This window comes from Phyllostomus hastatus, unplaced genomic scaffold, assembly GCF_019186645.2.
Source record: "Phyllostomus hastatus isolate PE091 unplaced genomic scaffold, TTU_PhHast_1.1 phas_contig_471, whole genome shotgun sequence".
NCBI lineage: Eukaryota > Metazoa > Chordata > Mammalia > Chiroptera > Phyllostomidae > Phyllostomus > Phyllostomus hastatus.
The window spans coordinates 1157995-1175177 of NW_025333887.1; the positions used below are offsets into that span (position 1 = coordinate 1157995).

Consider the following 17183-nt stretch of genomic DNA (forward strand, 5'->3'; position numbering starts at 1 on the left):
TGCACCGTTGGGGTCACTATCTGGGGATCCATTGCTCTTTGTGTCATCGTGGGCGTTTTAGAAACCCTTGCCTGCCCCTGTTGCAGCCATGTGGTTGCACCTAAGAGAGGTCAAGGGTAAGACTCTCTGTAGCCCCCTGGAGCCAAAGGGTTACAGGGAGCCTGAGTTCCTAGGCTGGCCCCATTGCCCCTTTTCCAGGCCACAGCAGTAAGGACCAAGGCCAGTCCCCCAGCCAAAGCCTGTCCACATGGAGCCTTCTCAGGTGCCCTGCATGGAGCTGGGCTAGGAGGGACCATGAGATCCACATTCAGTCTTGGAAAGTCACCTTACTTAAGGGTCTGTGACTTGTCCCTGTCCCATAAATCTCCTTTTCCTACTCAGTGGGGTCCAGGTGAACTTGATCTCCCTCCTCCCCCCCTGGTTACAGGAGATGGAGACAGCAGGAATGGTGCCTGGGGATGCAGTTTGGACATGGTATGTGTGTACATGTGTGTGTGTGGTGACGTGCCATCCTAGCTTATGGGATGGCAACAGGCCAACCTGCAATTTGAATTTCTTCATTTGTTCTATATATTGCTTCTGCAGAGACCTGGGCAGGATCCTTGGCTCATCCATCCCTCCTCCCTGCTGCGCCACCTGTGAAACTGCACTAGGCTTCCAGCTGTTGCCATCCCAGCTCAGGGGGGACTGTGCAGGAGTAGGAACAGCTGGCTTTTGATGGCAGGCCAAAGATGGTTGGAGGAAAAAGCCCTGGGCAATCGCCTTCTCAAGCAGGGGTGAGGGACAGAGGGAACATAGGCTCAGTTGGAGGGAGGGGCCATGGTGGCCAAGCTCTTGCTAACAGTGGGAGCGCTTCCCCATTCTGTAACACGGAGCCCTGCCAGCCGCAGGGCCCCAGTGCACGTTCTTACCTCTGGGAGTTGAGCTCTCCTCCCCTGGCCATTTCCTGGGTTACTGGTTTGTTCCCTCCAGAAAATGTACCACTCACCCCTTGATCATTTCATCTATTCATTTCCTTCCTGGTTGGCTGCATCTAACAGGATCCAGGCCCACGGATGCAGGTGCCAGTGTCAGTGCCTACCGCCTTCCCCAGGGCTCAGCTGAGAGCCAGGGAGCAGGGACACATGCTCAAGGGGTGCTGCCCTTGTTGGGAGTACATTGGGTTGTACGGTCTGCCCTCTCCCCAAATCCATGTCTATGTGGAACTTTACAATATGACCTTACTTGAAAATAGGCTGTTTGTAGAATTAAGGTAAGTTAGGTTGAGGTCACACTGGATTATGATGGGCCCACAATCAAATATGGTTCCCTTATAAGGAAACAGGAAGACATCCCTGGCCAGGTTGCTCAGTTGGTTGGAGCATCATTCCATACACCAAAAGGTTGTGGGTTCAATTCCTGATCAGGACATATACCTAGGTTGAGTTCAATCCCCAGTTGGGGCACATAGAGGGGCAACCAATGGATGCTTTTATTTCACATTGCTTTTTCTCTTTCAAATCAATAAACATAACCTTGGTGAAGATTTAAGAGAGAAAAAACCTATCTTCCTTTCTATAGAACTCTCCCCCACAACTGACCACCCCAAGCACAAGTGAAACGCCACGTTAAGGATGCAACAACAAAAAGAGACACACAGGGAGAGGGCTGCATGAAGATGAAGGCAGACACTGATGTCTACAGGCCAAGGAATTCCAGCTACACCAGAAACTGGAAGACACAAGGACTGACCCTCATAAAGCCTTAGAAACAGTGCAGCCCTGCCCATTCCTTGATTTCAGACATCTGGCCTCCAGAACTGTGAAGGGACAAACAAGTTGTCTTAAGCCCCCCCCGGGGGAACACTGTTACAGCAGCTCTGGGGAACAAAAACAAGCAGACTCTATGACCTCAGGACCCCAGCCGTTGGCCTCCGAGTGGCCAAGCTGTGGTACCTCCCTAATCTATCCCCTCCCTCTTAGCATCTGATGTTAGTCACAAACTCCTGCTGCCTTTCCTTCCTAAATGCTGTTTACTTTTGTGGGACGGCAATGTGTGTAAACGGCCTTCCCCGAGTCCCTGAAGCAGGAGTGTCAAACTCACCAGGGGCTACATCAGCCTCACAGTTGCCTTCAAAAAGGGTAGAATGTAATTTTAGGACTGTATACATGTAACTACTCCTTAACAGTTAAGTGAGGGCTTGGTGCTGTCACCAGGCAGAAACAAGGTGCTGGGCTGGATTTGGTCTACAGGCCTCGTGTTTGCCACCTGTGCCCTAAAGTGACCTGACCGGGGCAGGAACAGTCAGGGTGGAGATCCATGTGGGCGGATGCTCAGCGAAGCGTGAAGGTGGAAGATGAAAATAACTTGATCTATCCTTGTATCCCATGGAGTGGGGCAGAATGAAGGCACAGAGGCAAGGGGGACTTTGGAGGCACTGCAATGCAGGACTGGGTCATGACAGGACATGGGGTCAGGGTGAAGGACATCCAGGTTCCTAGCCCAGCCACTAGTGGCAAGTGGGAGACAGGGAGGGGGTGAGAGGTGGGTCCTGAGAAAGGCAGGTGGCTAGAGGCCCTCTACCAGGTAGGCTGGCCTCAGGGGCAGGTACCCTCCTCTGCAGTCACAGGTGGCAAGAACAAAACCAGGGGACAGGTGCATCTGTCTGCATTTAATGGCAGGGGCTGAGGTGGGGCATCCCACCTGCTGCTTCTGCTTTTCTAATAGCAAGGGGGGAACCTGCAGGTGGGGTGAGCCATGGAGTACAGAGTTGGCCTGGTGGGGCAGAGGGACATTCAGGGGGCCCAAGACATGGGGGATGGCTGGACAGCATGGAAGTCCCCTCTGGCAAGTGATCAGGAATGTAGAGTGGCCCTGAGGCTGGTGTGGACACATTTGCCCCCTTCCCCCAGGTCCTGAGGAGCTTGCCCGTAGCCAATGGGGGCCTGGGTTGGCCACTGTCCCTTTGATACTCCACCTCATCCCTAACTCCTGTCCTAGGCTGAAGCCTGGGACAAATGGAGGGGCCACTCTTCCTTCCTTCCATTGGGGCTCAGTCCCATAGACAGAAGCTGGCTCAGGCAGGGCCAGGGTTGGCTGCGGACGATCACAGTGTGGTCGAGTGTCGGTAGTTGAGGAATGTAGCTGCGCCCAAGGCCAGGAATGTGCAATTGAGGCCTGTGGTCCCAAACTCCTCCTGATGCGGGGTCAGGCAGTGGGAAGGTGGGAAAGGCAGAGACAGACAGGGGATGGGGAGGGGCCTGGTGCTTAGAGCTTGTGAGGATTCACCCATTTGTAGGTACCCTCATACTGGAAACCCACTCTCTTCATCAGCTCATCTGCTTCCGCTGGGCCTCGGCTGACAGAGAGACAGGCAGAAGGGAGACATGAGGGAGCCCCCAGTCCAGTGTCCCCCACCCATCCCTCCTGCCCTGCCCACCCCCTCACCTGCCATAAATGTAGGGGATGGGCTGGGGCTTCTCACGCTCGATCCTGTGCAGCAGTGGGGTGAAGATCCGCCAGGCCTCCCGAAGCTCGTCACTGAGGGGACACACTGTGGCTTTGGGGGGATGTGGGGACATGGAGGGAGAAAGGGAGGGGGCAGGCCATCCCCACTGCCTGGAGTCCAGTCCAGCCCCATTGCACATGGCATTGGTACCCCCCTCACCTGCGCACAAAGTGCATCTGGCTCCCACAGAAGACATCCAGGATGAGGCGCTCATATGCATCAGGGAGCTTCACGTTCTGCAAAAGAGGGTGTCCCTGAGGCTACCTGTGCACACTGGGACCTCCGGCTCCACCCTCGGCTAGGTACCTACCTTGTATCTGTTGCCATAGGTCAGGTCCAGCTCTGACTCCTCGGGGTTGAAGAACATGCCAGGCTTCTTGGTCATCATCTTGGTGTACACGGCCTCATTGGGCTGCACACGGATCACCAGCTCGTTGCGCTTGCATTGCTGTTGGAAGATGTCTCCAGCCACGTCGCGGAACTGCAAACGCACCTCAGCCTTGCGCTCATTCAGGGCTTTGCCACAGCGCAGGATGAAGGGCACCCCTGTGTGGGGACAAGGCTGGCCTCAGAACCGGCTCTGCTAGCAGCCCAGACCACATGTTGCATGTGTATGAGAGTACGAGGGAGTGTGTGTAAGCGAATCTGACAGGGTATGTGCCAATGAAGGTGTGTATGTGTGTGGCAAGGTCCCACCCTACGGGCTCTCATTGTTCCAGCATCCCTTGTGGGCTGCCCGATGCCACTGAGTGGGTCGGACCCCAGGGAGAAGAGCTCTGTGAGGGCTCACCAGCCTGCCTGCCAGGCTCAAAGATGTCACCTACCGTCCCACCTCTCATTCTCCACATAGAGGACAACAGCCGCGAAGGTGGCAGTGGTGGACCCCCGAGGCACTGTGGGGTCATCCAGGTAGCCTTTGGTGGCCTCACCCTCTCTGTTGGGATTCCCCACATACTGGCCCAAGACCACATTTTCCAGCTGTGCCTCTGAGATACATTTCAACACCTTGACCTGGGAAAGAGGTGGGGGAAACAGGGGTCTCTTGGGTAAAAAGGTGGAGCAGCCCCATGCATGGGACAGAGTATGAGTCACGTGACCCGAAGGCCTCCCAGAAACACCCCCTTTTTTTTTCTGAAGCAGCCGAGACTTAGAGAGGCAAGGGGTATGCCCTTGGTTGCACAGCAGTCACTTTGTCCTGCCACTTGACATCTTGGGCTTCTGAGTCCCAGCCCAATGCACCCCTTGCTCAGGGCTGGTTTCCAGGGCTGGCACCAAGGGCCGGGGGTGCCCCGCCACCCACCTTCTCGTCACGGACATCATCTGAGTCAGTGGAGGCAGGCTTCTCCATGGCCACCAGACACAGCATCTGCAGCAGGTGGTTCTGCATCACATCCCTGGCAGGGAAACAGGTGGAACTCAGGTCAGGGGCTTCCACGTTGGAAGAAAGGTGTGAGGAGTGAGCCAGCCTCAGCCCCACCCTGCTGGCCAGGTTCTAGGGGCAGGGGCTTCAAGTGGGACTTTTGAGCAACAAGTTGCTTCCTGATCCTCAGTGTCTGCCAGGTCCCCTCAAGGCAAGGAAAGAGGTAGTGACCTTCCCTTCATAGGTACCACTGACTAATCAGATACTCTCACTGCAGAATTTGAACTTTGGGGCAGGGAAGGAGGAGTCCCCTAGAACAGAGAGGGGTGACCCTGCAGGGAGGCAGGGTTGTGCCCTATGCCTATATGGGCGTCATAGGAAGGAGGACATGGGCTCTTACCGGATGATCCCAAATTCATCGAAGTAGCCCCCGCGACCCTCAGTACCAAAGGGCTCCTTGAAGGTGAGGATGACACAGGCGACGTTGTCCCGGTTCCATATGGGACTGAAGATCCTGTTGGCAAATCTGCAGGGAGGGAGGGGCAGGGCAGAGGCTGGTGCTGCATCTGATGGGGCAGCTGCAGGGCAGGTGAGGCCCCCCAGTGCCTGCCCCTGCCCCGGCCCCGGCCCCAGCTGCACCTCAGCACCATGAGGTTCTGGACCATCTCCTTGCCCAGGTAGTGGTCGATGCGGTAGATCTGGTCCTCACAGAAAAGGGAGGAGATGTGGTTGGACAGCCGGTCGGAGCTCTGCAGGTCCCTCCCGAAGGGCTTCTCCACAATGACCCGGTTCCAGCCTCTGCAGGAGCCCAGAGTGGCATCATTCCCACATGCTCACTGGGGAACAGGGGCTAGAACCTTATCGCCCCCGATAACCTGTCCTCAGGGAGTGGGGACAGAACTGGCTCCAGGGCAAGTGGGGGAGCAGGAGGGGACATCAAGGGCAGTTATCTCCATGAGTTTTAAAATGGGAAAAAGTCCCCTTCTTAGTCCCCACTGAGAGTCAACATGGCGTTTGGCTTTCAAAACCAGGACAAAGTGAAAGATGGTTTCTGCTTGGGGAAAACAGCGCGGTGCCCAAGCCCAGGCAGCAGGATTTTTGTGGGGCAACACTGCCACCTGGTGACCATGAAGGGAACCCTAGGAAACACCAAAAAGCCAGAAAAGCAGCAACTAGCAGTTTCATGGAGCCACACTGCCACCCTGAGCTACTGTGGGGACTGCTTCCAGGAATAGCTGGATTTCTAGTGATACAGATAAGACCCTGAGGATTTACACGAGGATTTAAAATGTAAATACATGTAGTAGCCTTTTCAGCAAGAACGTCAGAAAGCTACCATATTTACAGACTCTTCCGTTCTTTGTGGAGCTAATTCACGTAGCGAACAAATGGGGCATTCTTAGTTTTCGGATTCCCTAGAGCAGTGTGCCCCAGAGACTGTGGACAGCTGCCAGGGCTGGCCAGACCAAGGCACGGCACACCACGCAGGCAGGAAGGAAGGGCAGGAGGCAAGTCTTACGTTTGGCTCATGCAGGTCTCTCGGATGTTCTTGGTGACGGCCTCATAGACAGTGGGGGGCAAGGCCAGGTAGAAGAGGCGGTTGGCAGGTGACCCCTGGCAGAGGGTGTTCATGTGGTTGTTGAGGTGCTCATAGGATGCTACGTGATCATACTGGCCAGCCACGTAGGAGTTGCGGGAGAAGAACTCCTCCAGCTTGGGCTTCTCCTCTGGGGTGGCCTGGGAAAGACGGACAAGGGATGTTAGTCCTTCCTCGCTTTTCCCACAGCCAGGACAGGCTCCTATGGAAGTCAGCCATCCTGGCCCCACATGGGGCTCACCCCTACTTTGTCAGTTTTGCACATCCAAGCAGGGGCGCCAAGGTGACGTGTGTCACTACAGCAGATGGGGACCTAGCAGTCCCAGGCCAGGCCCACGATGGGCACCATCACCCTTGGGGACCTCGTGCCCCAAGACAGAAGTCAAACTTCAGGAATGTTTGACCGGGGAGAAACATACTGGAGAAAAATCTCTCTCTCTAAAGTCATTACACCAAACTACAGTGTGTTGGAAAAACCCAAATCTGTAGGGTTTCCATGGTAAAGAGGCTTCTTTACCCCTAGCCCTGGGGCACAGTGAGTCCACAAGAAGGTGAGATGGGAAACAGGGGTCCCAGGCTCGCAGGCTCCCTGCACTGCTCCTGTCATTGGGGAGTGGCAGGAGCAGGTAGGCAGAGTTTTCCGTGCCAGTTCCGCAGTGTGGTGTGGGTGGTTTTGTGGAGGGCAAGGATGAGAAGTGCTTGGGTGTGAGTGGCCCCAGGTGACTGTCCTAACATGGCCCTGCCCTCAGGACAGAGAGAGAAGGGCAGGGCCTGAGGGGAGGAAGAACAGAAAGTGGGATGGGAGGAGGGAAGGGCATCCTTGAACGGGGTGAGGGGGGGTACTTCCTTCAGAGAACCCAGAAGCTACTCACTTTGAAGTAGGGCTCGCTCTGCTTGCGGATATCGGCCACTGTCAGGCGGGAGCGGGCATAACCCACAATGAAGGTGTTTTCGGGTAGAAGGCCATCCCGGAACAGCCACCTGAGGGCAGAGCATGGTTGTGGCCAGGGCAGGGAGGGCAATGAAGGTGAGAGGGCAAGGGGCAGTGGGGCAGTGGAGAAGGCTGCTTACCAGATGGTGGGGTAGATCTTCTTCTTGGCCAGGTCGCCCTGTGGCAGAGGGAACAGGCATGGTTAGGAGAAGCTGGAGACATGAACCTAGATCATCTCCCCACTTGGAGACCCAGTACCCACTCAGGGTCACCACTCAACCATAGGCATACCTGTTTTGCTCCTGTATGTAGTCAGAGGAGCTTGAATTAGAGCCTATGCTAGTCCTTTATCCCGACCCTGAACTAACAGTGCCCACATATATCGCAGGAGCCACGTTGAAGTGGATGCACCTTGTGCTGGCCAGGAAGCACCACGACCAACCTGGCCTCCCTGCAGTCAGTCACAAACACCATGATCTCTGGTCTCAGTGCAAGCAAGAGGAACCAAACCCAAACCAAAAAGCCCATTTCTAAACAGTTCATGAGCTAAACATGGAAACTTGAAAACTCCATTCACTAGAACCAAATGGCAGTGGAAGCAGCACATACCAAAACTTGTGATAGGTGGCCTTAAATGCTTATGTTAGGGGAAAAAAAAGGAAATGACTTGAAACTAATGAGCTAAGCATTCAATTGAAGAAGTTAGAAAAAGGACAGCAGGCTTTTTAAGCCAAAAAAAATTTACAAGGTGGGAAACAATGGAAAAAAACACACAACAAACCAAAAGATGAAGAAAGCCAAAAGCTGGTGCTTGAAAAGACTAATAAAAAACAGACAACTCTCTGGCAAGATTGCTTTTTAAACGGCACCAAGAATTATGAAGGCAATGGGACAAAATCTCAACCAGGCAACACATGAGAGGATTTTATGAACAGCCTTACTCCACATTGACAACTTAGATGCAATGGACACATTTCTTTAAAAAAAAAAAAAAAGGGAGAGAGAGAGCGAGAGAGAGATTTTATTATTTATTTTTAGAGAGAGGGGAAGGGAGGGAGAAAGAAAGGGAGAGAAACATCAATGTGTGGTTGCCTCTCATGCACCCTCTAACGTGGACCTGGACCACAACCCAGACATGGACAAATTTCTTGAAAAATCCAACCTACCAAAATGGAGTAAAAGACCTGAGTGGGCAATGGTCATTAAGGAAACAGGACTGCGGTCACTAAACCTTCCCACCAAGACAACCCCAACCTTGACCCTGGCACAGGAATCTTTGCCAACGGGTTCTACAACAACGCCAGGAAGCAAGCGCTCCAGTCTGAGACAAACTCTGCTGCAAACAGAATAGGAAGCACTCATTAAGCCACTTTATGGGGCCTGCAGAGGCTTGGTCCTGAGACCTATAAGAAAGGTATGTGGGAACTCTTTGGCCTGTCTCATTCACATTCACAAGTGCAGATGCAAAATCCTGCAAAAAACCATAAGCAAACCCAGTCCTGCAATGTTATAAATGTTACGTGTTAGAGCCAAATTGGGAGGCATCTTGGGAACAACAGGTTGGCTTGATATTCAAAAACAGAAAATGAATGAAATTCACCACAGTATCAGAGTAAATAAAAAAGCTTTAAGGAACCACTGTCTTACTCCTATCTATTGATTTTTAAAAACCCGGAAACCTTGCTAAACTCACCAGATGTAGATAAAGTGTTGTACAGAATTCAACATCTACCACGGTAAGAACTCTTATCAAATTAGGAATAAAAGGGAACTTCCTCACTTACCTTGATAAAAGGTACCTATAAAAGCCCCATAAAGATCATACATAGGGGGAAAATGTTGAGATAATCCCCTTTAAACTATCAGGAGCACCCTGGCTGGTGTGGCTGAGTGGAATGAACACTGGCCTGCAAACCCAAAGGTTGCTGGTTCCATTCCCAGTCAGGGAATGTGCCTGGGTTGCAGGCCAGGTGTCAGGTTCCCGGTCGGGGGTGTGTGAGAGGCAACTGATGGATGTGTCTCTCACACATCAATGTTTCTCACCCTCTCTTTTTCCCTTCCTTCCCTTCTCTCTAGAAATAAATGAACAAAATCTTTTTTAAAAAGTAACCACCAGGTGCAAGAAGAGTGCCTTCTACTAGCTTTAAGAATTTCTTTTATTTACTAATTTTAGAGAGAGGGAGAGAAAAGAAGGAAACATCAATTTGTTGCTCCACTTATTTATGCATTCATTGGCTGATTCTTATATGTGCTCTGGCTGAGGATAGAGCCCACAACCTTGGTGTATTGGGATGATGCTCTAACTGAGCTACCTGGCCAGGGTCTTATTGCCCCCAGTCCAAGACCAACTAGAGGCCCTAGCCAGCACAGCAAGGTGGCAGAATGAAAATGATGTAAGGGTGAGAGAGGAAGCAAAACAAACAAATAAACAAACAAACCCAAAACAACTGGTGTTACTTGTACAATGGCTGACAGTCTTGTCTACTGAAATAGAACCACCTCAAACCAAGCTACAGACAAATTATTATAATTAATGAGAGTTTAGCAAGGTTGCTAGATTAAATAAATCAATAGATGAGAGTAAACAAAGATTTCTTAGAGCACAGAAAACAATAACCAGAAAGAACTGAAAAATTAAGGCTTCATCAAAATTAAAAAACTCCTGTTCATAAGACACTATTAAGAAGTGGAATAGACAAGCCATAGACTGGGAGAAAATAGCCACCAAATTTATCTATTTCCAGAATATACAAGCCACTTCTGCACCATAGTAAAAAAACAACCCAATTAAAAATGGGTAAAAGACTTGATCATGTACTTCACAAGGAAGAAAAATGAATGGCTAATAAACACATGAGAAAGTGTTCAAAATCATCACTTGTGAGAAAAATGCAAATTAAACTACAAGGAGATACCACTTAATATCCATTAGAATTGGCTGTACTCTGAAAGATGGACAACACCAAGGGATGGAGAGGATGTAAAGCAAATGCTTGTACATGGATGTTCATAACAGCCTTAATTTACGATATCCCCAAGCTGAAAACCACCCCAATGCTCAAGTGAATCAACAGGTAGATGGGCAAACAGTATATTCACTCAATGGGATACTACTCAGCCAACAATAAGCAATGAAGTGGTGTCTCAAAAACACGCTGAGGCAAATTACTCTTTGAGTTCACTTAAATGAAGCTCTAGAATAGGTGAAAACTAATCTATTGTGATAGAAATTATATCAGTGGTTGCCTGGAGCAGGGAGTGGATTGGCTGGGAAGGCCATCCAAGAATTTCCTGGGGAGATGGAAACATCTTGTATCATCATAAAGACTTGTGACCAATTGCAGTTAAGATCTGATATCTCAATGTGTGCACATTTTGCCTTAAAAAGACCAAGACTGCACTGGCTGGTGTGGCTCAGTGGATTGAGCTCCAGCCTGCAGACCTGGTTGACTCCGTCAGGGCGCATGCTTGAGTTGTGGGCCAGGTCCCCAGTGGGGGCGCTAGAGGCAACACATTGATGTTTCCCTCTTTCTCCTTCCCCTTTCTCTAAAAATAAACAAAATCTTGAAACACACACACACACACACACACACACACACACCCCTCCTTAAAAAAAAAAAGAGCAAGACTAAAAAAACAACTGAGCAGAGGGTAGGGAAAGGATAAAAGCAAGGTAACAGAATGCTGTGGGAGCTGGGTGATGGACAGTGGCTGTGCATAGAGCTGTTTTGTTGACTTTGTGTACTTGAGAAATATTCCAAAATGAAAGCAAGGGTGGGACACACAGCAACTGTGAGCAACGATATGGTGAATCCCACAAATCTGACGGAAGTCTCACTAGAAAGAATCACAGTTTCTTCTCAAGCTCCAGTTCATTTGCTGTAGTCATTCCAACAGTCTTAAATTTTATAAACTAACAACTGAATTCCCCCTCCAGGTAGAAGAGGAAGGGGTAAGGATGGTCACAGGCTCCTGGAGAACAAAGCAGGGAGCCCTTTCATCTGCCTGCCCTGTAATTGGAGCACAGGATGGGCGTGGGTTGTCCACTGAGCGCTGCCAACCACTTGGAGGGGGGAACATGCTAGGCTGGAGTGGATCTGAATTTGCCCCAGGCAGAAAAAAAAGGAGGCCACACCACTGGAACCAAAGCAATCCCTATCTGGTTAAAATCTCCCTGGAGACAGGCAGTTAGGGAGGCACTGGAGGCCTGGGGGAGGGTACTCCTGGGCAGGAAATCCCACCTTACTATGGGTGGGGATAGGGGAAGGCCATTTCTGAGACAGCAGGCTCTGTGGGAGCTCAGGGATGTCTGGGGTCTTGAATGTTCCTGTTCCTCTGTTCTTTGCTTCACTTCCAGTCTCCTTGGGTGACTGGACCTCTACCCAGGGCTTTAGGTGGGGACCTGCATGTGGACAACTCCAAGTGTCTTCCAGACCCAAGTCCACCGAGCACCAAGTTCACACAAGTAACATGTCTACTGGCCTTCTCCAGGCTCCATTGGGACCCCACATTTCCAAAATGGGCAGTCCCCAAACAAGGGTACACTGTGCCAGTGCCCCTGCTCAAGCCTGCCAACTGCTCTCCCAAATGCTCTGGTCTCTATTGTGACTGCCGCCTTCCACATGATGTGCTGCCACAGCCCCATCAGACGGCTGCCCTCACTGGTCCTTCAAGGTCCAGCTCTGACCCCCTAGTCTGGGCTTTGAGATTCCCCTCCATGTCCCTCAGTGCCCAATGGCCCCCACAGAGGTACTACTCATGGCTAATTGTCAGTGCCAGCTTTTACCCTCTCCCACCAGTGGGGCTGGATGGGGACTCTGCTTCTGTCACTTTGGCTCCGCGTTGGCCCTGCTGGTTCCAGAGAGGGCTTGCTGGGGACTAGCCCCCAGGAGAAACAATGAGAAACACAACCTGCAAACTTCTCCCAGCCTTCCTCATGGCAGGAAAAGTTTGCTTACCATCAAATTCCAGTAGGCTGTGAGGAATCAGGACAGACTATGGGCAATAGACTGGTGGCAGGGGATGAGTTTCCCTTCTGCTGAGTCACAGTGCCCCGCACCCCAAGCTGTTTGTTCTTGCTACTGCCTTTGGGATTAATTAGCGATAGAACCTGCTGGTCTTGTTTAGCTCAGCCCTTGCAGCCAGCAGGTCTGCTGGACTCCAAGTCACCCAAGGAAGAGGTGATGTGGGACCAGGGCAGTGGCCGGGGGGGGGGGTAGTCTGGCAGCTGCCGTGTCTGGGCTCCCTTCCCTGCTGGCTAGGGCTGGACTCCTTTGCAAGAAGGAATGTGGGAAGACATTGACTGAATCTAAGCACAAATTTATAGGGGCTCGTGGTGAGATACGGCAATCTTTCCTGGACTTTTCAATTTTGCTTGAGGACCACAGCTGGGAAGGAGCTGTCTGGGGACGTGGTGACTTAGCTGGAGAAGCAGGACCTGATTGGGATCTCCAGCTACCAATATCTGGCCTGGCTGGAGCCAAAGAACCTGGGCTACCACCTGCTTGTTGTCGTTCAGGTTTGACTTCAGTATCCTGTCTTATAAGCCCAAACCACTGCTGATGTCTGTCTGTGAGGATTTTAGGGCAGAAGGTGTGGCAGAGAGCGCCAGGGGTTGGCTGCCAGCTGGAGGCCCTGTAGAGGTGGGCCATCCCATCCACCCTGGGTCACTCAGGTCAAGGGTCTGCTTGGGTTTCCCAGGGTGGAGCCTGGGTGTTGGGTGGGGCACAGATGGCTCCTTGCCAAGGATGAGAGAACTGGGGGCTGCTGAGGTAAGCTTGGCTGCAAAGTCAACAAAAGGGCCTCCCTCCTCCACTCTAGGGCTCATGAATCACCAGGGCTTTGGGGGGGTGCCAATATCATCATGACACAGCAAGAATCTTATCAGCCCAAGGGGAAGGCAGTGCAGAAACATTCCAAGGAAAGGGAGCGGCCGGGGCTGCCAGGTCATCCTTTCCTTGTACATTGAGATGGGTCCTGAGCACCCATTGAGCCCATGGTGCTTGTGGTCCAGGTGGCAAGACTGAGGCCCAGAGAGATAAGGGGCTCACTGAGGACCATGCAGTAAGCCTATCCTGTCCAAGCAGACCCCCTGTCCTATCTCTTTCTCTTACCCCCCTTCCTCTCTACATCCCCTGGAGGAGTCATTCTAGTCTGGTAGAGGTCCTATCAGATGGGGGAGGAAGTGATCTGCCAGGCCCAAGGATCTGCAGACCACCCCATGCTGGTCTGTAGGGAAAAACTGGTTTCTTTTCATTGCTTTCTGGACTGGTTGGGGTTGGGAATCCTGAGAAGGTGGGGGAAGTGGCTACACAGCAGAGGGAACAGAGAGCAGCTCTAAGCCCATTGGGTAACATCATGATGCCCCCAGGAAGGAAGCGGGGTGTGCGGGTGAGGGTTGGGTAAGTGAGCGAGGGAGGAGGAAAGAACACAGGATGGCGACATGGGCCCAGCCTGCCCTGGGGGACCTGCCAGTTACTGTGTGCTCTGTATCGGCTCCTGGCCCTGGCTCTGCAAGCCTCGCTCTGAAGGCCCTCCTCATCAGATTTACATGCTGAGGAATGGGGCTGGGAACACAAGGGCCCATTTGTGTCTTCTGTCACATGTGCCACTCTGAATTCTTACTGGGCTGCTAATTCACCTTGGGTCCTGGTCCCCTAATACACAGGTCCCAGGAGGAGGGTGGGGCCTGTGCCTCTGCGCTGCAGAGGAGGCACTTGATCACCATTTGCTGGATGAATACACAGAAAACTCACTGGTTTCCCACACTACCACCCTGCCTACCTTCTACATGGAAGGAGCAGGCACAGGAGGTTGGATTTTTGGGAGCTGTTCTAGGTGCTCCCTGAGTGTGGGAGGCCAGCCCACCCTGCTCCAGCCCCCTTGAACAGAAGGATGGACAGACAAACAAGGTTCTTTTTTGGAGAAAACCCTGTCCTCCCCCAGTCCACCCTGCTGGAGTGGCACTTCCCCACTTCTGCTCTAGAAGCCTCTGGTTGTCACTCTTAGAGCAGAGGAGAACAAAGGGGAACCCTACTGATTACAAAGAAACAAAGTTGCCCAATCCCAAGCTAGCCCACAGGGTGAAGGCAGTGAGGAGTCACAGAAGCAGCTTGGCAGAGCCTGAGCACCCTGACCCTTGCTTCAAAGGTCTCATTTGCTATGTGGAAGAAGACAAGACACTTGCCCCAGGTTACACAGCAAGCTTGGATGCCCTCAATGAAGTGTCTAAGAGTCGAGGGTCTGGAACTGTAAGCCATTTACTGCGGTCTGGGATGCTCTTTTAGAGCACCTTGTGTCAGGCTGGCATGGGAATGAGGAAAAAAGGAGAAATAATCCTGGGTTACTTTCTCTTCCAAACTATTTCTTGGACAAAGGGCCTAATGGTCAGAGTCCTAGGTGATAAGGTTGGCGGCCAACACAGGTATAGCTCCCCTAAGGACCAGGCTGGGGCCAGGGTGGAGGCCAAGCCTTCCCTCGTGTGCTCCTCCTGTTTACTCCCCAGACTTGGCGTTATGGGGAATCAGAAGACCTCCCTTCCGTCCCACTGGCTGAGAGCCCTTCTTCCCTGCTCTGCCTTCCGCCCTGCATTCTGGCTTTCTTTTTTCAATTCTGATCAGAATCTCAAAGTTGATAGAGAATAGTCTCTGCAAAGGGCAGCAGCACATTATAATGCATGAACAAAGAATCAAGGTCCTCCAGACTGAGGGGACCATGGTGTGAAAGGTGCAGAGAGACAATGCCTATCCTTTCAAGAGCTAACTAGTTTTGGTAGAATTCTCCCTCAAGATTATGTGGTAAGTTACAGGCAAAAATGGTCCTGTGTTGCTTAGCAGATTCTTGGTCACGTCCAGGGTTAAAAATGCTTTTTACTTCCAGATGAGCCCTGACAGCTCATCTCACCAACCCCTGTACACATCTTGCCACCCAGCAGATCTCTTTTCTACACTTTACACTGGGAGGAGGCCTCAGTGTGGGAGTCATGGCTTTTCCTATCTGAGCAAAATGGTAGTGCCACTGGCTAGGCAATGGGGCAGGTCACAGCTCCTCAGGAGGCCTTGGAAGTTGGGGCAAAGAGATAGCGTTCAAACAAAGGTTGACTGTTCGTCTCCAGGGAACTTGACGTGGTAGAGAGAGACAAGGTGGAGATTGAGCCTCAGATCCTGCCCCTGCAACTAACTGACTGTGTGACATTTGTCAAGTCACAAACAGGTTTAAAAAAGATAGACACAATGAATAGTCTCTCCTGTTTGCATCTCAGTTTTCCCCAGGGAAGAGGAAGTCCAATCAGATAGTCCCTAAGGACCCCCTGGCTTTAGGACCTGGGTCTACAGCCAATGGCTGTGCACAGATTCCAGATATGCCTTGAAGTGAGTGTATACCAGGTGGTGCTGGGGTGGCACACAGGCAGGAGCAAGAGGGAAAGCCCAGTTGGAAAAGTTCAGACACCCAGCAGGAAGGGACCAAAAGCAAAGTCACACTCTAAGTCTGGATTTTAAGATGCAGAGCCTGGGGGAGACTCACCGAAGCACCCATGATGATGAAGATGTGTGTTTCGGACTGATGGAAGGCATCACCCTGGTACAGCTCTTCCCGTAGGATCCCGCACACCTGGGTCCGGCTCAGGGCCACCTGCTCTGCCATGATGCTCTCTGGTGAAAGAAAAACTTATTAACAAGGCAAGAGAACAGAAGAGCATTGAGAAGTTGGCCCCTTTCTTGAGAGGTCTTTTGGGCTCTCACCCAGCTGAGGTCTGATTATTAAAACCACTCACTGGCTATGAATGGTAGGGGCAGGGGCAGTGGCAGGATGTTTAGGGGTTAGAAACTTCTGGCTCTGGGCTCTGGCCATGCTCCCCGGGCAGCCTTCTTTTACAGTGTACAATATAAAATTACTCAAAGCACTAGTGGATTCCAACTAAAGCCTCTGTTCTGTGGGACTGAGTTAAACCCTGCTGGAGTACCGCACGACCTGCCTTAGGTTCACATTACCCTGGAAATCAGGTGGAAAGTCCACAGAATTGGAGCAAGTTAGACCCCGCAGCTCCAGCCCTCCTCCGGCCAAGCTAGGAGACCTAGGCAAATCACCGCCCGTCTCCTGGTCTGTTTCCTCAGGGGTCCAATGGGGACAATGGGATGGTATAAGACCCTTTAATTTTGCCCGGCTCCCAAGCATGGCACACCGAAGAGACTCGCGGCGCAGCACGCCCGTCCGCTGGGGTGACACCCATCACCTCGTTACCTGAGCCTCGCCGCCCGTCGCGCTCACAGCCCTGGAGTTTCTGGCCGTTTCCGGGGCCTGAGAACCGCCGGTCCATTTAACCAGCGGGGGCGGGCGCCAGATCTGAGCTGACCGCCTCAGACGAGGCGCGCGCGGGCGGGGCCTCCAAGGATCCATCCCTTGCGGGGGCGGGGCGCGGGCAGGTGCGCGCGCATCGCAGGCTGGCCCTCGGCGCGAGGTCCCCAGCCTTGGCCCGGCCCGCCCCGCCCCTTGGGCACCTGCGCCGGCCGCTTTGCCGTGCCGCTGTGCCAAGTACCCTACGCCTACCAGATCCGCGTGCAGCTCCGCGCCGTTTGCTCACGTATCCATCACAGGATAGTCCCGACTCCTACAACCCAGCTTTCTCTCCCGCCCCCGGCGGCCTTACGCCCTCGTGAAGGGCTCCAAATCCGCCGGTGGCGTGGCCACGCCCCCTAGACCACGTTCACAGCACAGCCCCACCCTCTGGTCCGGACCGGTCGCCGGCTGGGGTCAAATCAGTCCTATTAAATTGCGTTGTCGTGGCTCCTCCCCGGGAGGGGGCGGGGCA

At 52.5% G+C, this 17183-nt stretch overlaps 1 protein-coding gene across 2 annotated transcripts; it reads right to left on the minus strand.

The window, feature by feature from the left end:
• Positions 1-2635: 2635 nt before the first annotated feature.
• On the minus strand, positions 2636-17077 carry G6PD (glucose-6-phosphate dehydrogenase). Of its 2 annotated transcripts, none has more exons than XM_045845399.1 (13): positions 16922-17077; positions 15899-16026; positions 7516-7553; positions 7317-7425; positions 6367-6584; positions 5487-5645; positions 5248-5373; positions 4788-4881; positions 4312-4498; positions 3798-4033; positions 3647-3723; positions 3427-3519; positions 2636-3337 (listed from the first exon to the last, which is right to left on the minus strand). In XM_045845399.1, the coding sequence occupies exons 2-13, from the start codon at positions 16016-16018 to the stop codon at positions 3247-3249; spliced, it is 1548 nt and encodes a 515-aa protein (XP_045701355.1). In that variant the 5' UTR covers positions 16019-16026; positions 16922-17077; the 3' UTR covers positions 2636-3246. The 2 variants fall into 2 exon arrangements, with proteins under 2 accessions (XP_045701355.1, XP_045701354.1); XM_045845398.1 differs by lacking the exon at positions 16922-17077 and adding an exon at positions 16616-16907.
• Between the last annotated feature and the right edge of the window lie 106 nt (positions 17078-17183).

What these genes read in the sequence shown, in the direction of transcription:
- G6PD (XM_045845398.1), bottom strand. Translation starts at nt 16,691, where the DNA reads ATGGACCGGCGGTTCTCAGGCCCCGGAAACGGCCAGAAACTCCAGGGC. An exon ending in GAGACCTGCATGAGCCAAAC is followed by an intron (nt 5,646 to 6,366) that starts GTAAGACTTGCC and finishes GGGCTCCTGCAG; the next exon opens with AGGCTGGAACCGGGTCATTG. An exon ending in ATGATGTCCGTGACGAGAAG is followed by an intron (nt 4,499 to 4,787) that starts GTGGGTGGCGGG and finishes CCTCTTTCCCAG; the next exon opens with GTCAAGGTGTTGAAATGTAT.